General features: G+C 39.8%; 1 protein-coding gene across 1 annotated transcript; it reads right to left on the bottom strand.

The window, feature by feature from the left end:
• Positions 1 to 358: 358 nt before the first annotated feature.
• LOC133165363 (relaxin receptor 1-like) lies at positions 359 to 24,046 on the bottom strand. The gene is made up of 18 exons (XM_061294952.1): positions 23,819 to 24,046; positions 19,597 to 19,734; positions 11,087 to 11,170; positions 10,816 to 10,921; positions 10,590 to 10,661; positions 9,866 to 9,937; positions 8,984 to 9,055; positions 8,810 to 8,881; positions 8,655 to 8,723; positions 8,333 to 8,404; positions 7,956 to 8,027; positions 7,795 to 7,866; positions 7,481 to 7,552; positions 7,195 to 7,266; positions 6,464 to 6,693; positions 3,886 to 4,296; positions 3,522 to 3,740; positions 359 to 2,943 (listed from the first exon to the last, which is right to left on the bottom strand). The coding sequence occupies exons 1-18, from the start codon at positions 23,901 to 23,903 to the stop codon at positions 2,645 to 2,647; spliced, it is 2,289 nt and encodes a 762-aa protein (XP_061150936.1). The 5' UTR covers positions 23,904 to 24,046; the 3' UTR covers positions 359 to 2,644.
• Between the last annotated feature and the right edge of the window lie 1,109 nt (positions 24,047 to 25,155).

Raw genomic sequence — 25,155 nt, 5'->3', positions numbered from 1 at the left:
GTTCTGTGATCATTTTAAAATGCATTAAATATTGCGTTTATATTTCATTAGTATTTCCTAAATGTATTCAGTACCCAAATATTTTAGACCAGTAGAATGGTCAAATCCGTTCTCCGGTTAACTGTGAGCCTTGAAAATTTTGCAGCCTCCTTTTGTATATTTGATTATTTTCGCATTTGTTCAAATTTTGCAGCCTTCTTAACAAGTGGTTGGAGGTTGCTGGTGTTTTTTGCTTGACCATTGTTTTTGTAAATTCCTATCGTTGACTGCAGAGCCGGTTCAAACCTCCAGGGGGCCCTACGCAGAAATATATAAAATTTTGACCAATTTTTATTTATTTAATTTGTCACAGTACAGACAACAATTAAAGCCACGACACACATCAAATAAATCCATCAACAATCCCCACAGACATTAATTCAAGAACTAGCAGATAAACAGTCATTGAGTAAAATGCTGAGCAAGGAAAAATCAGCAACAAATGTTTATATTATATATAGTCTGGAGAGAAGATGATTTCCATTGGAATTCATATAACACAGTGTGCTAAGAGCAAAGCATCCAATGCAAAAATATGTTGTCATGATCCACAACCAAAGCCCAGTCCAGCTGGGGAATGTAACCAAAAATCCCATAAAATCCTATTAAAACATTTTGAAAGCATGACCAAGCAATGCAATGAAATCTGTAGAAAAATAACCATACCTGCTGGATGTTACTTAAACTAGATTATTCAATATTTTGTAACTAAGGAGTTGACTTTCACTTTAAGTTAAATTAAAAGTTGTGTTTTGTGCATCCTCAGATTTGTCGCTAGCAAATTATTGAATTACATTTTGTACGATGTCACCGCATTTAATTCAAAATACATGACCTCGCTCCATCATTGATTTGAGGTAATCCTTGAAAGCTTGAGGAAAATTGATTAACCAACATAGCGAGTCACCAAAACATTATTTCTCATTTCATTTTAATTCGACAAGATGTATTAATCAATTTGGACGAGCAGTTTGTTATGAAGTAAATTGGGCACACTGCATTTTAAACACAACTGAAATGAACAGACATATATATAGAATGTCACTTTCTGAGTTCCTTCAAGGCCGCTGTGGAAGCATTCCAACAAGCCGAGGTAGCTGCTGCTTCAGTTGCAAAACAACAAAGACATTGATTATATTAACAATAAATGTAAAAATCAGTCAGAGTCGGAATGGAACTTGCCGAAGGCTAAGGTATGTAAGATGTAATTTCATTTGACATTTTTTGTCTTTTCCTGCAACACTCGCAGGTGGCCAGGTGTGTCTTGCTACATGAGCACATTGGTAATGGTAATGTTCCTATGCTGGTTAATTTGTGTGACCCACTAAATATATTCAAAACTAATGCATAGAAAAATATATAATAAAGAAAAGAAAATTGAAAAGAAAATAATGAGGCCATATCCTAATTTCTAAAAACATTTTAAATAAATATATAATTTAACTGGAATCATTTTGACCCCTAAAATAACACACGGGTTAAACCATTGCCTGTACAGTTATTGGGGGTTTTATGAATCTGGAAGTAATCTCCTCATTTTATTTGCCTATTGTAACTTACAAAGCCCCTAAAGTGTAATATTGTGAGTGAACGCAAAGTATTTGTTCTTCTTTCTAATCACCTCGTAGAAACCTGTATGCGGATGCTTTTGATTAAAAAAAAAAAAAAATCCTCCAATTTTGTGTTGTAACTTTGATTCCAGAACAAAATACAGCAAGGTCAAATTCAGCGGGCACAGGCGATGGTGGACATCTTGATTGAGTTACTTTGCTTTTCTTAGCTTCATTTTTATTGCACAAACCAAAATCCGTACAACCAAGGCCACAGTGAAATTGATTAGAAATAATCTTTCCATGCATTGTGAAGCCTGAAAGATTGGTACATACCAATATTAAAAAGAACAAGAAACTTTATGAGTGAAAGTGGATGAGTTTAAATGACCTGGGGTCAACTGTCCAAAGTAATGGAAAGTGTGGCAGAAAGGTGGAGAAGAGAGTGCTGGCAGATGGAGTGGGTGGAGAAATGTGGCAAGAGTGATCTGCAAGCATGAAGGGGAAAGTCTACAAGGCAGTAGTGCGTCCAGCTATGTTGCGTGGCTTAGAGACGGACAGTATTAGGAATGAACATATTAGAGGAACAGCTCAGGTGGGACGGTTTGGAGACAAAGTCAGAGAGACGAGAATGAGATGGCTTGGACGTGTGCTTAGGAGAAGAGGAAGGCCAAAGAGGAAATGTATGGATGTGGTGAGGGAGGACATGCAGGTGGCTGGCGTGACAGAAGAAGATACAGAGGATAGAGTGAGATGGAAACGACTGATATGCTGTGCCGAAAGAAGAAGATTAAAAAGGACATAAAACGACGAACCATGAACTAGCTCTGCTGTGATAGGAGTCTCTAAAAAGACTCATGCTGGCTATCACACTGCTTTTTTTCCCTGATGTTTTGCTGACTTGCTTTCATGTGTGGAAGGTACCAACGTAGGATGTGTTGTTCAAGTCAACTTGCAAATTTGCCACATAATCAAGATTGCTCAAACTTGGTCGAGGTCAGCGCCCAAACAGTTCATTTCCAATCGAGCGCACCGCCGCTGACTCCGTAGCGGATTCACACGGGAACGCCAGTGTCATTTTCCACGCGGCTGACTAGCTTAGCGGGGTTGGCCTCGGTCCCATCTCTATGACGTCCCTCCGCTGGGCTGGAGTCCTGCAGTGGCCACATTTCCTGCCAGGTGAGCGAGGGCTGATGGATGGGGTGACTTGCTACCACTGGCCTACGCTGCCTATAGTTGGCCCACACCTGCATCAGGGTCTCCTTGAAGGGGCGGGTGGTCAGGGTGTAAAGGATGGGGTTAAGGGCACTGTTGATGGGCAGGATGAATATGACCACCCATGAGGTAATTGTGCCTACAGGGGCAAAAGGAAGGAGGTGGCACAAAAAGGCTAATTAGGGATTACAAATATGGATTTACTTATCGCCCCATGTGGTCATTATGCCGTTTGCTTTGGAGGATACCTTTAATTGGGCACTTCACTCAAAAGCAATTTGGCCACATAATGAATCCACCACATCCCAATAGGGGTTCTCATTAGGAAGCATGCCAGGTAATAAATTAGCACTCCAGCTTATACCCCTAACCCATGCAAACACACTGAAAGTGGCTCTTGAAACAAACCGAGGCCCTTTAGGACACTGAAGGCACACATCTGCAAAACAGCACTTACACTAATCCTTACAACGCATAACCCTAACACCACACACAACACTTATCCTTCAAAAAAATAAGAACTTACTTGTACCCTTACAACCCTAACCATTAAAACCTCAAATTATCGTTAAACCCAAACAATATCTCCTAAGGCCATTCAAGCAATCCTTAAAAATCCTCATGTAACCTAACATGAATGCTGAACACCGAAACCTTTAGAAAAAACAAACAAACTATGTAGTACCCTTTAATTCCTAAAACTGCGGTATACTATACCGGGAATCTCCACCTGCAGCAAGGACAGTATCTTGAGGACGAAAATGGGGATCCAGCAAAGGGAGTCTGTCATGACGATGGAGAAGAAGCGTTTGGCGATGGTCACCTCCTTCTTGATGTGGTTGCTGTACTTGGTGGTCTGCGTACCCGTGCGCTGGATGTTGTAGAACATGCTGGCGTATGACAGCACGATGATCAGGAATGCTACAAGGTTCAAACCTGTAGGGGGCAGTACAGACAGAGACACCCCATAAAATCACAAGTGATCACAGTCAAATCTTATATGACCCTCAACCGTCTAGTCTCATCAATGAACCTTAACACCAACCCTTGAACTCCAACTCCTACCTCTAAGCACACTCACCCAGGAAGATGACGATGGAGTAAACGTGTGCCCAGAGCGTCTCGGGCTGCTCCGAGTGCAGTGGGAAGCACACACCGTTGGTACCATAGAAGTTCCGGAAAAGCCCCTTGAAGGCCAGGGGCAGGAATGCCACCATGAAGCCGAACACCCAGATGCCCAGGAGCACCGTCACGGTACGGCGCCAACCTGGCGTCAGGTAACGGAAGGGGTACACGATGCAGATGTACTTCTCCAGAGTCAGGTAAGTGAGCAGCAGGACCGACACCTCGGTGGACAGCATGGCCAGGGAGCCGATCACCTGGCACTGGCCGCTGTCCATCCAGGCCTGGGCGTGTCGGTTGTATTCGCCGCGGAACTTCAGGTCGTACGCCCCGATCATGAACAGGTAGATGCCCATCAACCCATCTGCGCCTGACAAGGGAATGTGGGATGAGTATTCACCAGTAATATCTAGCACGTAGTAGCCTTCGTCATTCATTCGATTTATGCAATTCGAACGGTGCACGGAATGAGTCGCTTGCAAATGTGTTCAGGCCCACAACGGCGCAAACGCCCATTTCTTACTTCTTTGGTCTGTGAAAATAGCAAAAGAAAGAAGCGGGTTGGTGATTAATGCTATAATGTCAGATGTCAAACAAATTAGGAAGATCCTGTCTGAATTCAGACCAAAGGTTGTGTGGAGAATCAGTGTAGCAATTAAAGACGGAGCTCCTGGTATGTGACAAATATAAGAACCATATTAAAAGTGCAAAGGGTCAGAAATGTAACAACACAAAGGAAAATAATTTCATGCAAAGCGCTGAAGGTAAAAAAGCGGATTTGAATGCAAGTGAGTGGTAAATGATATTGGATTGATGTACGTCAGTAGCTTAAAGAAAGCCGTGTGCCCTTTTTTAATTTTTGCAGGCACGCCGTTATCAGCCAATTGAAGACACATCAAATCCGCATTTGGCTTTTAATGTAGCAAGAAATGTCAAAGTAATTTGGTAAGCTATCAAAATGGTCTAAACCGGATCTGCTTATGCTGGCCCTTTCTTTCCTTCAAAGACAGTGAAAAAGAATAAGATGGGAAATGTAATGATGGAGAAAAGATAAAACTGAGTATGTCGAAGGTATGCCATGAAAAGATATAGAGGAGGGAAAAGGGCTCCCAGATAATCATCAGTCTGCCATAAGATAAACAACGAAATGCATTTAGTGGAAATTCTGCAGAAATCAATGCGATAAAAACTAGGAAGCACCAAGAGAGAAGAAACCAGTCATGCATGCAATGCAGCACGTTACACAAAAGTTTCTCACTACCACTACAGCACCTTCCACCACAGGCGGAGTTAGGATTTCTTGCCTAGGGTGTGTGTGTGTGTGTGTGTGTGTGTGTGTGCGTGTGTGTGTAGTGGTGGTGCATAGGGGTTAATTAGGGTTGATTATATCTTATAGGAACCACAAAACCTAAATTAGGGGTTAATTAGGGTTGATTATATCTTATAGGACTCACTAAATCAAAACAATTTTACAAATACAAAAAAGTCCTAAATTTGTCTTTGATACATATTTAATATACAGTCAGTGTGTTAACAAGGATGGATGTAAATGCTGAGGGCAAAAAAAAATCTGAAAATACCCACAAAGTCAATTATCCATGGAAAATGTAGCCCCCATAGTGAGTTTTATGTAGAAGCATGAACAATCACCTAGCATGTTATTGTACAAGATGATACAAATATTTTGATGCAACAAAGGACATAACTTTCTCTGAGAAATGCAACGAAATCATTTCCGGAAGTCATCTTTGTGTATTTAGTCGAAACAAATGACCACTATGCCATTGTGCAACTGCTTCTGCAATTTAAGTGCAGAAAAATGTGTATCCAATTTAAATCACAAGAATGGTGTGAATTTTGCAAAGCACCTTCATGATTGAAATTGTCCTTCTGTACAAATGCTACTGTGATTATGTTTTTTATCCAGATGATATCCAGATATTTGGCTTGCGACTGAAAAACAAAAAGGCTGAGACTGACAAGGAATTTCAATGGTAGACAATGACGCAAATGAGATGTCAAATAAACCAGTGTAAATCCCACACAGGCTTGATCTCTTTCTGTGGGCACAAATGGCTAAGCGTGATGATAATCTGCAATGAAAACATCTATTTTTGACTTTTTTCTGGGGGGGAGGGCGATTCCATCCATCCATTTTCTGAACCGCTTCATCCTCACGAGGCGGTAATTTCCTGAACTGATGATTTTGTGATAAAACATCATTAAAGACCTCTTTGAAAAACCAATTGCTCAATATATATTCACTTAGCCCAAATAAAAAGAATATTAGCTTTAACGTGGGAGAAAAAAAATCAATTTGACCAAATTTTCCAAAAATGTATGTCTGCTGTTCTAATTGAATTATTCCCTTCCACTCCCCATAAAATCAGATCTGGATCAAATATCTTGTAGGTGATGAATAATCTGCCAAGAAGTGATTCCCTTTGTAACATATGTAGAAAATGAATATCTATAATTACGTAATATCCTTATATAACACAGCCTTATCATAATCCATAATTGACGTGGCAACTCACAGCAGAGGGAGATGATGCACATGGCGTGTAGCTTGTTCTCGGAGCGAATGTACGAGCGCATGCAGATGACAAAGATGTTGCCGAAGCAAGTGGTGGCCGAGACCACCCAGACGAAGACCCTCAGCACGATGTTGGCCAGCAGGTCTTCGAAAGACGAGATGCCGTCCGTGTTGGGCTTGCAGCTGCGCACGTGAGGCGCATAGCCGCAGTACTGGAACTTTTTGAAGTAGCTGCCAAGCACATGCGCGCACACACGTGTTCTAGTTAATTACACAAAACATGAATAAACAATAATAACACATTAAAAATAATCAGGCAGACTGTTGTCGCAGTACATTCATTTCCTGTGGTGAGATTTTGAGTGATGTACTGGAAAGATTGAACATTTGCATTTCAATTATTTTTTCCTAATTTCAAACAATCCAAAAGTCATCCATGGAGCAGTAGCTCAAAGAGGTCGCGGGCATTTAATTAATAACGTGTCTGGGAAATACTCTCGCTCAAATACCATTCAGTAAAGAATGTGGTGAACAAAGTTTCATGCTCACAGGCCACTTTGGATTTGTTGATGAGATAAAAAAGAATAAAATACTAACAAATTTATCTAAAACATTGTTTATAGGAGCCCTCAAGGACCTGAAGTGGTGACCCCTCGATTACATTGTCTTCCTACTCTCCCGATTGGTGGAAATGTTGTACAGATGAGCGAGTGAGAATGGCTTCAAACTCACATGTGGGTCAAGTATTTAAGAGGCTCGAACATTCGGCCTTGGATGTTGGCAATTTCGATGCCCTCGATGCTCCTGGAGAAAAGAAAAACACACGGGAACATGATTTTGAGACAAACAGACGCAAGCATCAATGTATTGAGTGTATTCCTGATTAGTTTAAAGTTTTCTTCATTAACAAAATAGCAATTCTATTTTAAAAATAAGGACTAATTTCTTAGTGACCCCAAAATTTTTAACTGTAGTGTTTGTGCGTGTGTGTTAGACAAAGCACAACACTCATACTCACAAGGACTTCAGTTTAAGTAGCTTGTCAAAGTGGTCCACCTGCAGCTCTCTGATGGGATTGTATGAAATGTTTCTGTAAAATAAAAGAAGGTCACCAGATCTAGCCAGTGGAAACATGTCCATAAAGGCATAAAGTTTCACATTTCTAAGTTAAACTGGGTTGAATTATATTTAAGAATCCTTCAGATGGCTATGACTTTTTTTGTGCGTATACTCATGATTGACATCACTACCAAATTTCAAGTTGCTAAGAAATTGATTGTCTTTGACTGAGAGAATGTATTAGATAACACAATAAATACAGATAAAACTCACAGTTGAAGCAAATCCCCAAGAGGGAAGAAGAGATTAAGTGGGATCTTCATCAGTCTGTTGCTCGACAGATCCCTGTGTAAAAAAAACAACAACATGTAAGATCAAATAAATAATAAAACATTAAGAATATGTCTAATGACTATTAAAAGTCAAACACTTACAACTCTCCAAGCTTTTGGAGGACCGAAAAGGCTTGCTCATGTATGTAGCTGATCCTGTTGCGCTGGAGAACCCTTAACAATAAAAACCATAAGGAGGATTTATCATAATAAATGACAAAAAAAAACAATAATAGATAATATAAGTAAAAATACTTCCAATATAACAAATGTGTATCAAAAAAATGTGCATTGAAGAATAACTGATGTAAATATGTACTTTAATTCATTCATAAAAAATATGTGCAATGGACTGAGTGTGAATTTTACACTTGTAAGCAAGTCAAGTCAAGTGTATTTGTATCTGTAAATCCTATAATAACCACTAAAGCGTCTAAAGGCGCTTCAAAGGCCCACACATCATTAATATTGAAACGTACAAGACTGTCAGCATACTGCAAGAGTAGAACGACACATTCTCCAAGGTCTCGATCAAGTTTCCCTCCAAATCCCTAAATGAAATAAAAATAAATATGATGCACATATGAGTAAATATTGCATATAGTACGTAATATTCTCTCTCTCTCTGTGGGTTAGTAAATTGATTTTTTTAAGGCATTTAACTGATGACACAATTGGCCACATGGCTTCATCCAACATTCAGCTTATTCCATTTTCTGGTTTTGTGGCGGCTTAGCAGAAAAAAATCCATTTTCTACCCAACTTGCACCAGACAGCATAATGATGACTTTTTGTACTTACAGCCAGTTGAGTCTGGCCATCTCACGACAAATGTCATCTAGCTTTGTCAGAGTGTTGTTCAGCAAAGCCCTTTCAATCACAGTGAGGACACACATAATTCAATCCGTCACACAAAATGATGCTTTCAAGGGTCAGTACAAAAGAAAGGAACTCACAGCAAGACCAGTGAGTTGAGTCCTGAAAAAGCGTTGGACGAGATGTGATGTATGTTATTGTTCTCCAAGATCCTAAAACACATAATTTGTCTGTCTGATTGGATCGTTGAGTGTTGAGAAAGCATTCCCTCCAGTGGAAGGGAATGAGTGCTTTTCAACAATCAGCGGACATACAACCACTCCAGTTTATGCAGGTCCCTGAATACACCGGGCATCAGCATGGAAATGCGGTTGTAGTTCAGATATCTACAAAAAAAATACATCAAGAAATAATATAAGATCACATTTGAAATGTAAGCATTTTTTAGGAAATCTCTGAGTCCTACTATACCATAGAAGCATGAACACTGCTTTTATTTTTGTTTGTCATCATTTATTAAGCCCTGCTGTTAATCTTTGAAATAAATGTGAAAACCACAATTAAAGGTGGGTTTTTTTTTTCATTAACTCAAAGGTAGTATTGTGGCGCGCAACGTATTGTAAATTAAATAAAACCTAGCCCTGGACCCTCCTGCTTTTTTTTAATTCTCATCAGGATAGACACACATTTGTTTCGGTAGCATTGAGGCCCCTCAAAAAGGGTTTGCTTGTTAAAAGAATGAGAAATTCCTTAGATCAAGGCCAAAATGGCTGCTTCAAACAAAAATGACCAACTTTCTGTTCAAGTTCAGGCAAGGGTCTTTGAGACGTGCACTCAAAATGTCGAGACTATTATTTAAAAACAAAATGTTGATGTTTTTTCTGAAAGGGGGGGTGGGGGGTATGCTCACAAAAATGAAAACAATTAGACAAGACACGTTTGAAAATCTTGGGGATGTTTTGTTTTTCACTCTGAGAGGAGCTCTGGAATTCACGCTAAATAATTACTTTCAACCGGAATTGCAAACTTTCTGTTTAGTTTCTGACAGACTTTTTTTGTGCATCTTTTCATAAATGACATGCCAACCCAATTTCGTCTCCATCAGTGAAACTGTCTAGGGCGGATTTTTATCTCAACTCTTCAGTCTTTAACAATGTCCCCGGAATTGTTTTTTCATGCGATACGATGAGTCTTACAGCCTGGTGAGATTGTACAGTCCTCTGAAAGCAGTTGGGCTGACATCTTCGATCTCATTGTGTTGCAGATATCTTAAGAAACACACACACAAACCAAAATACAAGATGTACGAGCACATTGGAGAAACTGCACAGTGTACAGTGTATCTGGAAAGTATTTTTTATGTTACAGCTTCATTCCAAAATGGAATAAATTCATTCTTTTCAAGGTCTCGTGAAGGATGCTGACATATGAGAAGGAAAATTTGGGTTTTGGCCAGGTGGAAAGCAGCACTCATCAACGACCATCAACAACGACTCTAAGCACACAGATAAGGATTGGCTTTGAGACAACTCCGTGATTGTCTTTGAGTGACCTAGCCAGAGCCCAGATGTGAATCGAATTAAATCAGCTCTCTGGAGAGAACCGAAAATGACTGCGGGCGGCAATTTCTGCTAAAATTACAGTCAGGGGAATTGAGCAAAGGCTGTCAATACTTATGTACTTGTCGTTTAAAAGAAAAGTCATTATTGCGTGTAAAATCTTCGGGAAAAATCAATCCATCACAATTTGGGATGTAACATAGAATGTGAAAAAAGAAAGAAACATTGTCTGTGAATGTTTAATGCTACTAGTTTTCTATCACTCAATTCGCAAATCCAGCTGGTCTCACTGTTTTGGCCTGAAATGGAACCGCCTGGAACAATTTTTGCGATGCATTAACGAGTGCAACGTAAAACTCACAGTTTCTGCAGGTTCTGGTAAATGAAGAAAGCGTTTGCTTTCAGCTTCTGCAGGTGGTTCCTCTGCAAGGACCTGATAACACGAGACATACGCACATCACTGTCGTCACAAATGTATACTGAAAGGTGATTTTATCAATATTTGATGGGTGGGTAACAACCAAAGTTAGATTTTAGAAGGCACATGTGGTCTTCAAAGCAATTAACAGCGAGCGCTCCTTACTCACATCATGGTGACGTTCACAGCCACCACTGGCACGTCGCGGAGCTGCGTGCCGTCACAGTCCAGCTCCAGATCCCGACACTGGCACGAGTCCGGAATGAGGCCAAGCACTGGTGGGAGGGAGAATTTGGGTCAGTGCAATCACATGTGTGGTAAAGGAGGAGCCAGGGTAGTTAGCACTTATGGAGTCTTCAATGAATTTCAACGCAAACAAATACACAACAGTATATTTTGAATTTAACAAAGCGAGGCGAACAATAAAAAAGAGAACCCACGGCACACGTTGGACTTTGTTCTGTCACTGTGGTTCGGCATTCCAAAGAACTTATCAAAGAGGTGCGGCCATCCGTTGTTATCTCCTGAGGAAGGATGAGAAACATTCCATCATTTTCAATTTTCAAAAAAAATGTCAAATGCTCTTTGGTGTTAAGTTCTCTAAGAACTGCATACGGGTCTTTGATGTTTACCAGATTTGCATCTGATCTTTAAAACTGTTTTTTTTATGTAAAACTCATGTTAGGGTCTGTGAAGACTAATTTATCTTGTACGTGTACAAGCCCAGTTTAATAGAAGAGTCTTCTTTGTTGACAACTACATATGTAAGCATCACGTAAGATTCTAAATGCTTTTTTCGTGTCTTGAAACATGCAAAACTGTCTGAATACAAAATGATCTTCTACCATATTGTATGGAGGGCAACTGTAGTTCAAGGTGAGCATCAATAGAAATCACTCTGCTTTTATCACTCGGCGGTGAGGACAGCTTTTCTCTTCTTCTTGGCTTTTTTATCGAGTGTGTCACCCATTACGCCATTCGCATTCATCAGGTGCCTGTCCTTCATTTCCTATCCGCCAACAATTAATCAAAGCCCAGAGCGGGGCGCTTCAGTTTGATTTGTGCTTTGACCACAGGGACTCAATGCATGATGAGCGATTCAATAATGTGTTGGATTTTTTTTTTCCCGAGATTCCAGATTGTCTTTAATGTTAAGAACACGGTTGGTAAACGGAAATTTGAAATTCTACATGTACAGTACTTTATTTCTTTTTGAAGAGGGGAGGTGCTGTGCCTGATACCCCCTCTCAGGTGGATCCTGAACCCTGCTGGACCCCTTGGAACAATCTTTCAAAAACCTTATTGAGCCAAGGAAAAAAAATTACACTTGAAAGATGTCACGGCGCTCCATCCAGAAAGTCACAAATTGTATATGTACGAACATTACATTTCAATTTGCTCACCTACTTATGTAGGTCAAGCATTTGTGGCACTTTTCGATTGCTTTACTCTTTTGTGGTTCGTACAATTGCCTACGCTTTGACAAGAAAGGCATTTTTTCCCAAAGAATGGATCTCCTTGAAGCGAGCCATCATAATGAGAAATGTGGAAAAACGCACAATGAGCGCAGGAATATTTCAAGAAGTGAACAAAACACTTTGCTCGCCACCGGGAATTTTACATGTTTGATACAGCAATGGCATTACCAAGACATGTTCTGTGTTTTTTTCTCCATGATGCAAGGCATGAATAATCACAGCATCTAAAGATAATCTGAATGCGGTGAAGACAATGCGTTTGCCTCGCTAAGATTTCTTCCCTGGAGACGTAAAGGTTTTATCTGATTATTTATCGCTGCGGGGATCTCAAAGCCCATGAAAATTGAATCTTGTGTACCAACGTTCACATGCATACTAATGGATTTGTACTTCTTATGGCTGCAGATTACAAAGATGCGAAAGGTATGCAAATGTACTGAATAACGGAATTCTTTTTGATGTGGACAAAAACATGTATGTCAGGTTCATTTGGCGATTTGAAATGGTTTTTGAAATACTTAAAGAAACTGCGTTTTCTTTATCGCAACTGTACGGTACTCAGCAAAATCTTGGCCAAAAAAAAGTATCTCGTGATTTTTAAAAACAATACAGTTGGTGAAGAGAAAGGTAAACACGCAATCTAATATTGGAGCTTGAACTCATGTAAGCAATTAGTTTAGTGCAGCTGGATTTTTTTCATTATTCTTTTAACTTTTTAATTATTTCAAGCACTCAGAAATTAGATTAGGTTGTCTTAATTACTTAATGCAAATGTGTAAAGGAACGTGTTCAGGTCAAATGTATTTCATTGCATTCGTAAGCATTAACATAAATGAACATTCCCTAACATCTGTTTTGTGTAGCTAAGGTATTAACACTTGTTGATGGGGTGATAGCACTACGGGTATTTTAAACAATTAAATAATTTTATCCTGACAAACAAGTGATTCAATAAAATAGTAATTTTAGACCTGGTGCCGCCACTTAGCAGGAAAATAACAAGTACAAGAACCTTTGACCCGCCTAAGAATAATGAAAAACACCAAACAAATTATGATCAAGCGTGAAATTAAAACAAAAAACGGATCTGAATTTGTCAGTGATGAATAAGTTGAAAAAAAAAGGCTCCATTTGGGTCCTTCGGTACTGTCTTTCATATATATTCAAGGTTCATTTGCCTCAATTTTAGACTAACCTATGAATCCAAAACCTTCACATAGAATACATTTGAGAGTATATTGCGGGGCTATTCACTGAGAAATTCAGTTGGGCTAAATTTTCAACAGAAGGAAAATCAGCCCTAATGGTGAACTTTTAACAAACGTGGGTTCGCTGTAAACGCACCAAAAGACTGAGTAGTATCCAAGTGATTAAAAAAAAATCCCAGAGCCCGTTTTGCTTTATTGTTCTGCTTTCTGATCACAAGTCCTTTAAGCAGTGCTTAAAAAGCACTTTTCCCATGTATTCCCTCTTGCTGCATTTAATGTCTTGCGGCGACCCGATGGCCAAGACGCACGTCTTTATTTCCATATTGATGGACAAGTGTTGCGAAAACAAGTGCCTGCCTTGAATGAAAGCGTGATAAAAAGGTACCGACCGTTATGCAGCCGCATCTGCAGGGATAACAAAGAAACATGTTGTTTTTTTCCTCTTGATTATAATCTGAATTATAATCTAGGTTTTAATTACTGTTGTTGGCCGTATCAGAAACGGCATCTTCAATCAATCTATTTTTTTCAAACATCAATGACAAGGCTCAATGAGTTTTCTCTATCGTCCCGGTTCTGTCAAAGACTTCACTTCACTGATTCGCTTCACACTGAGACCTGATTAATCCTCTAACTGAGATGGATCAGACCACCATGGAAAACTCAATCTGTCGTCGGAAGGACACATAAAACAAAAAAAAAGTTATTACCTCTGACAGACAGATTTGTTTGGCATGGACGGCTGCCTCTTTCTAAAGTCGTCATCATTTTTAATATTCATAAAGCTGTCAGACTTCTTGAAAGTTTAAGTATTGAGAACTTTTGGATGATTTCTTTTCTGCATCTGATTGATGAGCTAATTTTTCTTCAAATTTCCACTTTTAAATTTATATGTTCACTTTCTCAGATTCATTAAATTCTAAAGGTATAAAAGCACAAAGAGGCTGACGCACCAAACCAATAACTGGAAACAAAGAGGGTAGGGGGATCATCTGCGGAAGCGCTAGTATGAAACCACGATTTCTGTTTTGCACAAAAACTCATTCCACTTGATAACAGCCTCCCCAAACACACACACACACACGCGCATACACACATACCACCACTGCGATCCATCTCTCAGGAAAAAAAAAAACAGAGGAAGGCTAGTGTTCCCCTTTGCGAAACACGTGAAAGCGAGTGAAAATGAGTGCAGTTGAAACGTTCATGGCTTCCTCGCCAAGCACCTGCCCCTCTCACTGAAATGTCATCATTCCTCCGGCTGTGGATAATCAGATGCATCTTCATCGTAGATTCACTTTCGACCAATGCCATCTTTTTCAAAAATTATGAGAAGAGCTGGCCGACGCCTCGGGGGCCATATCAATTACCATGGTGGTTTAGCAGGTCAACGGTTAAGACGGTGGAATCACAGCAGGGATGTTCCAGATGGCAAAAGTAGCTTTCAGCTCAGCACTACCATGAACTCGACTTACCTACATGACATACTTACATGAAATTTGAAAAATCCAAAGATAAAAAAAAAAAAGGGTTGATGTTAGGAAAGCGTATTTTCCTGACCGTAAAGTTTGAGTCTCAATGCTGTAAGTCTGTCAACAAATTAAAAAGACATGAGCGCCTTTGATTTGTCTTTGATGCCTTTGAAAACATTTTGGTTCAAGGGTTAACGTGTCTTTGATATTACCTAATACTTCAAGAAAATGCAAAGAAAATTACTCTTTTTTGTTCAAAAAGATGTCTTGTAAGCATCAAAGACACTTCAGTCTAAGCTCAATTGCCTCAACTAAACCTTGTATACATTAAAGACCATTTAGTCATTGATGCATTTGTGTGAACAAAAACAAATTTGTCTTCAATGCCTTGTAACTATCTAAAAAAAAAAACATTTACAGTCTTCTCCTGTGCAGCTAGTCAAATTTTATGGACTTCAAAGAATTTTGGACAAACCTAGTGTAGTTTCTGTGAACATCAAAGATATTTCAAATATTCAATTGCCCTATCATGTATGCTTTTTAACCGTCAAAGACCAGATGGTCTTCAATGACATTTGGACAACATCAAAGAAGTTAGTCTTCAGTGAATGTAGCATGCGGTACATATTTTCTAAAGATGAAAAACATTAGTATTATTTTTTTTTTTTATCAAATGAACCCATGTTTTAGTAACTACATTCACTGTACATGCGTGTTTTTCTAACCATCAAGGGGCAGCCTCCAATTACATGCGAATCGACCGAATCCACAACCCCCTGCAAGTATCGTTGGACCTCAATGACATGAAAATATGAATAACCATAAAGCCTCATCGACCTCACTGCGCCTTTGCTGCTTTTCTCTGGGAACATCAGCGTAGCAATTTCAAAGACCAGATTCAAGTGAGCAGTAGGTGTCCACGCACATTACGGGGATTAACTTGAGTGGGCTTGGTTAGGCCCCCTGAGCGTCTTTAGATTGGGGAGACTCACCACGCCGTATCTTTTGTCGCAACATGTTAAGTCAAAATCAAAATGTGCCCTCAAACTAAACTGTCTTTTGTGTGAGTCACTGTGGCGATATACAGGTGGGATACAAATAAGTGACAGTCGGTACCCCACTTCAAGTTGCCTATGAGGAATGCAACTGGAGACTTTGAAGGCATAGAAAGTCATCAGCTGTTTGTTTGTTCATTTGTTGATCCAACCCGCTTATCCTCCCCTAACAGAGCTATTGTTTTTTCTTTGAGAAGACAAAGGCAGAGGCAAAAACATTTTTTAGTTAGTTGAAGGCAAAAAAGTTGTTTTTCTTGAATGTACTGGATTGATTTTCTTTTTTCAAACTAACTGGAGAAAAATGTCAAGGCAGTAAGATCAACAACTTTGGAAATTCGTGACTGCAGAATTTACAGGAGACCCCCATGGAAATCAGATCAGTCCGTGGAAAGTACGGTGAAGGTTTCGGTTTTCACTTACTGAAGACCAAGGATGGATGTATTCTTAAATGGGTTGATTTGAAAATATTTCCCTCTGTATAGAAATGGAACTTAAAGCAAGCAATGCCCCAAACAAGCGGTTCGTAAATACATTTTGATGACTTCAGGTGTGTGAAAATGTCAAACCAAAATGTCACATCAATCTATGCTGTAATTGTATTGTGAACCACGTGTGTGTGTGCGTGTGTGTGTATTTATGTAATCATCTATATCTATATAAACACGTATATATTTATACACATGTAAATATATATAATATATACAAATAATATATATATTTCACAAATATATAATCTATATATAATATATATAATCACAAAAATAAATGTAATGGATGGATGCTAGATGTTTGGAATCGATGCGAGACCAATACAGGGAAAACTCTACTTACGAGGTTGTAGGTTGAAGCAATTTTCAGAATGAATGCAAAATGTAAAATTAATGTTTAAGAGCTTTACCTTGAAAGACTTGACAAATTACTATAGAAGTAGGCGCTTAAGAAAGGGGGTAATCATATACAGTTTGCTTAATTCCTACATTCGAATACACCCTCTTCTAACTATGCTCGACGTTATTTGCACTAGCTTTCTTAGGAGTGACGATAAAACTACGGAGGAACTACGGATGAACTTTCCAATATGCTAACTCGCATACAGGAACACTGGAGCTGGCCGAGTGAAGGGTAGAAACACGCACACAGGTCACAACGTCACCTGACACGCTCTGACAATCGCTCACAGGTTCGGATATTGAATTTGTTTCGTAAGTAGAGGTGAAAAAGTCTCGAGGTTCCCGTTCGTATCTCAAAATGTTCGTCAGTATAGTATTTCTGTACTCGCATTAGTATCGATTCTATGGATTCTTGGATCTATCCGTGCAGCTCCTACATAGATTGTGAGATCAAACATGGCTTTGCACATGACACCACCCTGCAAAAATGAATCATCATCATCACTACTTAAAGGTCAGTGAGAAAAAAACAACAACCTCCACATCCATCACATTTGGGAGGTATAATTGGCCTTTCATGCCGAAGGCGGGGAAATTCAACAAGCGTAATTAAGTCACTGGTATGATCAAACCTTCAGTTAGCTGCACTGACATTGTTTTAACTAAAGGGAAGGAAAATTAGCCTTCGGTGCCTTTTCGGGAATGGCTTGTTGACGCTTTTTGATGGATCCATGCATGATTGACAGGCCAACCAAATTTCACATCAATAAGTAAAGGTTTAGGGGAGGAAATTCCAACATTGAATACATTTATTGAATTTACTGAATTTTGAATTTGCTGAATTTAGAGTGTCAAATTAAGCCTAAAACGTCTGCCTCCAACCAAAATAACAGATGCCTTTTGTAACTGGGCATGGCTTCCAGAAGATGTTTCGGAATCTATTCATAATTTCACATTTGTTCATTGGATGCAGAATTTTCAAAATAGTGAAGTTACTGGATTAAGAGTTCATTAAGAGTTGCATTAAGAGAAAGACTAAAATGGCTGCTCAAAAATAAAATGGCGGACTTCTTATGTCTTCCCGGGCATGTTATTGTCAGACTTTTTTTTAATGCTTGATGTCATCTTGCATATTCCCACCTGTTTCTCTTTGAGCATGTCTTTTAAAGACTATTTTTGTGGGCCTACTCATAATAAACATTTCCACCAAATTTCATGGCATATTTTGAGGGGCTGATTTTTCAAAATTGTGGCTGGATTGAGTGAGCGGATTGTGAAGGCAGCATCATCCCTTGTCTTCACCTCCTTTCCAAGTGTGAACACAAAAAAAAAAACGAACTCCCAGCAGGATGCAGTTTGTTGTTGTCAAGTCAATGCTGCCTGCCAACTCCAGCTAGGGGAAATGAGAAACCTTGATAAGAGACTAGAGATGGGAAGGTCCCTTATCCAGGATGACCAGGCTGCAATGGATGCAGAGAGGACACATAGTACAAACAGTGTAGACAAATTCAAAAAAGGTGTGGAGAGCAGGATGTTATTGCACAGTAATGACTCTGAGATTCTAAGAGTGGTGTGAGTTCATCAGAGCAACAGCCTGGGGGAAGAAGCTGTCTCTGTGTCTGCTATACAACCAACCTACTGGCATAGACCACTCCCGACTACTTACCAATCAGCCTACCTACCTACCTACTTACCAATCAGCCTACCTACCTACCTACCTACCTACCTACCTACCTACCTACCTACCTACCTACCTACCTACCTACCTGCTTGCTTACCTACCTTCCTACCTACCTACCTACCTACCTACCTACCTACCATCCTTCTACCTACTATTTTATAGTATTTTACACTCTGCACCCTGCCTATTTCCCCTTCCACCAACCAAACCCATTTACCTACCAACAGACCTGCGACTGACTTATTTACCTATGTACCAAACATGGGAAACTGTAACATGCCTCTGTCTGACTATTAGTCGAAATAATAATCTCAGTTATTACTTGGTAGACATTGATGAGAAACCTCCAGAGAGACAGATGAGTATCATTTGTTCCATTTGTTGTTTTTTTTGCCACTGCTACAAACTAAACACACCTCCAAATGTGCATCTGGCGAGACCTGACGACAATACAGCCCCTTATAGAGACGATCGATAGCGCTTTATGTTCCTGTTACCAGGCAGCGGAATATAACATGCTACTGTGATATTCGGTGCAGGAAAGGCTAGTTAGTTTTGTGACACAGGCAAGAGAGGGTAAATACTGAGAGTACGACTGTCAATGTATACGTGTAGGGTCAACATCAGTCATTATACAAAACAAACAATGTGTCTGGCTCCTGTGGTGAATTCCAGAATAAGAACCAGGAGCCAGTAGTGTCTGAAAGATAAAGCTTTCGCTTACAGTCAACCTGGGCCCTAATGCTAGGTATACTCCAGATTCCATTTTGTTGCATCTGACCATCAGTCTTCTCTAATATATGTTTTCTTTACTCTACGAGCTCTCCTTCAACCCAACAATGTACCTATCTATTTCACAATTCCTTGCCTGCTAACCTAATTAGTGTACCAACCAACCTCTTAACTAATTTATATACCAAGCAACCTGCCTCGCTATTACACCCACGCTCCTACTTCCTACCTCAGGTATAATTACCTACCTATCTGGCAACCCATAGGCACAGTGTTCCGCTTGTTGATTGAGAAGTAGGAAAACTAATGTGAGTGAAGGAGGCATCAAAAGCTTTGGAGTTAATTACGGTTAAATCCGAGCACACAGATGAAAAGTGATGACACACACTGTATGTGGGAAAAGAAGTGGTTGGCTGGCAGGTCAACTGGCTCACCGCAGTTCTCCTCGTCCGCTTGGTTCCCACAGTCATCGGCACCGTTGCAGTGCAGCACTTGGGGCAGACACATGGTCAGGTTGCCGCACGGGAAGAAGCCAAGAGGGCACGAGGGCGACACTTCCGTCACGTTAGCAGCTGGAAAGTAAGCAGCGATGGGATAAGTTAGTAATCGGTAGGCATGTACGGAAGCAGGAGTTTGCCTATTGCAGAGTACAACACAGACATCAATAATATTGAAGGAAATATTCTCTTTTGGAGTAAAATGGCTTAAACAATCCAATTCCAAAAATACAGTGAGACTGATTGTTGTGGCTGTAGTCATGCAGATCTGCAATTGATTTGATTCCCTCACTTCCAGAAACAATCAGTCCAATAACAATATTCCACTTTACATTACACTTCTCCTAGGAAGCAATGCACGTAGATGAGAAGATAGGTTGAAGATTGGTAGTAGGTAGGTCAGGAGCTAGATAGTTAGCTAGGATGAGGTAGGGAGATTGGTGTTTCCTTCAAGACTAAAAAGGCAATTTATGGTTTTGGTGTCAAACTCTTTTGTCGCGGGCCACATTGTAGTCATCGTTTCCTTCGGAAGGCCATCGTGATTGTGAAATAATCGTGAAATAATTGTATGAACGCCTCATATGATATACAGAACAAGCTACAAAACAAACGGACAAAAGAACTCATTTTCAAATCAGACTAGTACAAACTGTTCAAATATTTTAAAAAGATGATTTTTGAAAGTGAAGACAATTTAATGAATTTGATGCACAATTTGTCTTATAAAATGATGCGGCCCAGGGGCCTTGAATTTGACACGTGCCCTCAAGGGTTCCAAGCTTCAAAAAGCTATAAAAATCAGAGTGATGTGAAACTGAACATCCAATTTGTGTGCTTTAAGAAGCCCCAACCCCAAGAGCTTAAGCTATGAATGAAAAACAAATCCTTCTAGAAACGTTAGCAGAATGGCGAAGCAGCCCAGTAAGTGAAGACATGTGCATGCACTCCCTCCCTTTCTAGGATGTGCTCACTCTTCAAGAGTCCGCAGGGTATCAACTCAACCCGTCTCAACAAAAGTGGCAAAAGTCGCCCCCACGTCACCCAAAGTGGATACAATCCACACGCTTTCAGGCCGCTTTGTATTGAACGTCGCTTTTTGCCCTTTGAGTGGAAAGTCTTACTTTTATAAGTGTGTATTGATTGTTGTGTGTATCCATCAATAAAGTTGATTAACTCTAAAGGCCATCTTTTAGCCCACTGAACAGTCAAATAAGTTAAAAAATAATATGACTCTCATTATGCTGTATGTTCTGTTGACTCGAGGGGGAAAATAGATTTAAAATGTTCCATAAGGAAAAAAAAGAAGCAAGAATTCCTTTTGCTGGTCCGATATACTTGGGAAAAAATGATCAATGTTTTGTTTATTTTCAATTAAAGGTTGTTGACCAGTATACAAATTCTTGGAAGACTGAAATAAAACAAACAGTATTTTCTTTTCATCTCCATTTAAGATAACTAACCAAATCACCAAGTCCACAAAACAACTCATTTCTCTATCTGAATTTTCCGGGTTTGAAATTGTAATAAATAAAAAAGAAAATCTTTACAACTTGCGGCTTTTTTTTTCGACACCCTGTACTAGTTTTAAAGTGAGAATATTCCCTGAAATTTTACAAAAAAAAATAGCTTTTTTTCTACATGACACTCATTCACAGGAAAAATAAACATGTCACTACAATTAATATTTCCACCACCGTCTTCTGTATTTTATGAGTTAAAAAAAGATTGGAGAAAAGCACAAAGAAGTTTCCAAATTGGTTGAAAATTACACTGAAAATGCTTTTCCCCCTCTATTGACGCACCAATTTCTATAGTCAACTCAATGTCTTGCCACCAATATTTGCTCAGCTTTTCACAAGCCTGTTTATGTACATCACTGCTGCTAAGAGTCCAAGCAATGCCTGAAACTTCAAAGATTGGCCTTTTCAACATCCAACGACCTCATCAGCAATCTTATCATCTATCTTCATCCCCCCCGCGCTTTCTTTGTGACATCAAGCAGCCATAAAGCATCAAATTGTGCACTCAAAAGCTCGGAGATGAGCAAGTGTTCGGGCATCCCGCTGCTTGTGCCGCATCGGCGGCATTGCGACGTCAAACAGCGACATTCTCTGCGGGATGCATCTCCGTTTTTTTTTCTGGCTGTATTGATGAAAGCGTGGCAATAAATTGTATACATCCGACGACTGAAGGCAAGTAAACTTTTATCAGTTTACATTGGTTTCCTTGACGTAGAAGCACAATGCTAACTGGTGGCACTATTGCAACATGATGTTGGTTTGTTATCCACTTATAATCCACCCCACGGAGAAGGAGGAAGAGAAGAAGGAAGAGGACATTTTAATGTTTGCGGGTACTGCACGTGTTTACGTTTTTTTATTTTAGTATAATACTGTTCAGTCTAATTCTCTTATAAAAAAACATTTTTTAAAAAACAGCTGTTGGTTTTGGCAGGCTACTGGAATGAGATAAATGAGACTGATTCAAACTATTTCCTAAGGCAGCACTGCAATTTTTTTTAAATGACATCTCTCAACTCACGTCAACATAGCTCCTTGGTACTCAAATGGCACCAAATGGGGCCAAAGCACTACTTTTGTCACAATGGAGCTCCTCAATTCACTTCAACATAATTCCTTGGCACCCGCATTCCACAAGATGGTGGCAAAGCACCACTTTTGTCTGGACAGAGCTCCTCAATTAACTCCAACATTGACTTGTGGCACCTAGATGCCACAAGAGGGTGGCAAAATGAAACACCTCAACTCTCATCAACATGGTACCTTGATAGCAAGATGCCACCTTAAATGAAGCTCCCCAATTGACTTAAACATAGTTCCTTGGCACCAAGATGCCACGAGATGGAGGCAAAGCACTACTTTTACTCTAGTAGCATGAGCAGAAAAGTATGTATCGGGGTCATGGATTCCGTTGCAGTTTTTAAATCACAGCATTTCCAAAATGAAAAAAAATGAGTGTAGTTTTACAATTGAAACCAATGGAGCATATTTTGTGGTGCCTCCTCATTGTTCAATTAGTGGGTAGTTAATGTGAGAGTGGCATTAAAATAACAGTGCTGCACATTCAAAATCAATCGGCGGTCTGAAGTGGCATTGAACGGCAGGATTTATCGGAAGTATACACTATTTAGTCGAACCCAATGCGGTGCCTCGAGGTAATTGTGATGCAGGTGGTCATCACACTTTAGAGTGCAAAATCAATAGGTCTTAAAAGACTTAGCAAGGCCTAGATGTATTTTCAAAAGCGGAGGTCTTGACAAGTACGTGTTGTTACACCCTTCAAACAGCTGGGTTAAAAATTGGACCGACCCACCCAGGAAGGTGGATGATCAATTGAGCCCAACTTTGGGTTGCTTTGCAAAATAACATCTCAATTCGTTGGGTTGTTTTGTACAAAAATGGCTTGTTTTGTGCAAAACAAACCAAGAACTTAATTTGCTCAAAATGTTTCACTCTTACGTAAAAACACACGTAACACGAGTCAGGTATCAAAGGCAAGCTCAAAATGTTTCACTCCTACTTCAAATGCAACAGGGGTCTTTAGATAATGATACTAGGACATAGCCATAAAGTAACATGAGTGAGGTATCAATTAAAGCATAGGTGTCAAACTCAAGGCCCGGGGGCCAGATGCGGCCCGGGGGCCAGATGCGGCCCGGGGGCCAGATGCGGCCCGGGGGCCAGATGCGGCCCGGGGGCCAGATGCGGCCCGTCACATATATATTATTATCGACTCTGTGTCATTACTAAAATTATAAATTGTCTTCACTTTTTCAAAACAGAAATACAGAAATGTTGTACCATGATTTTTTTACAGAAAAAATAAATAAAAATAAAATAAAATTGTACCCATGTATAATGCGCACCCCAGATTTTAGGACAATAAATTAGTTAAATTTTGCGCATTATACATGGAAAAAACGGTATTGCTTGCAATTTCTATTACCATTCATCTTTTTAAACAATCTGAACAGTTTTGACTAGTCTCTGATTTCAAAACCAGTTATTCATCAGTTTGCCGTGTAACCTATACTGTAAATAATATAAGGCGCTGACAGTCAACTATGACTACAATGCGGGCCGCGACAAAAATGAGTTTGACACCCCTGAATTAAAGGCAAGTGAAAAGTTGAACTGACCCGACAAGACGCAAGCCACAATAAGGAGCACATAAACTTGTGCCACCCCAGATGAATATCCTGCGGGGAAAGAGATCATCTCCATCAGCAGGTTGTCGGTTAGACCACCCCAAAAAAAACAAGAGAAAAAAAAAAAGTGGAGAGAGCAACTAGGAGATGAGAAACGACACGGCTGCCGGCCGGTGCAGCAACCTGCTGGTTGAGTGCAGCAACCGATGTGCGCACTCCAAAGAGTGTGAGGGAGCAGTGACGCACGAGAGGAAGTGCAAAACACCCTGGGTGGGTGGGTGGAGGCATATGGCTTTATTGGAGGAGGGGGCGTGCAAAAAGGCTCTCCCTGCCGCAGTTATACATTAACTCCTGCTCACTGTTAAAATATCAACACCTCTTCCTTCCCTTCTATCAGGAAAATAAAATATAAAAAAAACATAAGGAAAATAAACAATGCATTTTGTAAATGGCTTCCTATAAACTAATTCCTTGTTACCCATGAGGGGTTCAAGGAAGGTTAAATTTTTACCCCAAATGCGTATAGAAAAATGAATAAACACTGTCAATATTTAAGCATTTAAAGATTTGTAGCATAATTTTTCCACGTTGTAAACCAGCCTTGATAGCTTTGACGTCAGGTTTAAAAAAAGATCCACTTATAAACATCCCTCAAATACTAAATGATCCCTATTCTCCAATCAGGAAAATAAGAACAGGTCACAACGTATGTTGGAATTGACTTGCTTTAATTGTGATAATATGAGTATTAGGAGAAAGTATTCTAATGAGAAAAACATCTGTGAGTACTTGAAAGAGTCTCTTGAAAATGTGTGATATGAATATCTTTGAGTGACAATGACAACTTTCCATTGAAAAGGCAATATCCTGCCTTCAATGGGTTCTATGTAAAAGCTGTCTTAAAGACAATATCTTCCGTTACGGTTTTGATGTGGCTAATTTTGTGGAAACACCCAAAAAAAATGTGATGAGAACAAAAAAAAAAGTCTGTTGTCGGCCTGGGGCAACGTTTCATTCAAGTCGGGTGGCGGGAGTCGGGTGAGCTCTGCACCAGTGTTAGCTTTTCAATTAACTTTCAACACGCGCCCTTGTTGGAACAAAGTCAACGCTTTGAGGGATATCTAAATCTGATCGCCTTTTTTGTTTAACCCCGGTTGGGGATAAGACGTCCCACGATTCCTTTAAAAGACGTTTCACAGTCTGTCACTGCAAATTGGGAGAGCCAACAGGACAGCTTTGACAGCAACTGACTGAAGTCAGTTATTTTCATAATCCATCTGCATGCCGTTAGAAGATTGACAAAATCCCTCACACTCAGCATTGTTTAG

Source organism: Syngnathus typhle, linkage group LG1 (assembly GCF_033458585.1).
Source record: "Syngnathus typhle isolate RoL2023-S1 ecotype Sweden linkage group LG1, RoL_Styp_1.0, whole genome shotgun sequence".
NCBI lineage: Eukaryota > Metazoa > Chordata > Actinopteri > Syngnathiformes > Syngnathidae > Syngnathus > Syngnathus typhle.
This window is presented reverse-complemented; position numbering and strand designations above follow the sequence as displayed.

Excerpts from the sequence above, each read along its gene's own strand:
- LOC133165363 (XM_061294952.1), bottom strand. The coding sequence starts at position 23,903 with ATGGAGATGATCTCTTTCCCCGCAGGATATTCATCTGGGGTGGCACAA. Across the intron at positions 11,171-19,596 it reads AGCGGACGAGGAGAACTGCG|GAGATAACAACGGATGGCCG; the intron begins GTGAGCCAGTTG and ends ATCCTTCCTCAG. Across the intron at positions 2,944-3,521 it reads GCTGCAGGTGGAGATTCCCG|GCACAATTACCTCATGGGTG; the intron begins GTATAGTATACC and ends TTGCCCCTGTAG.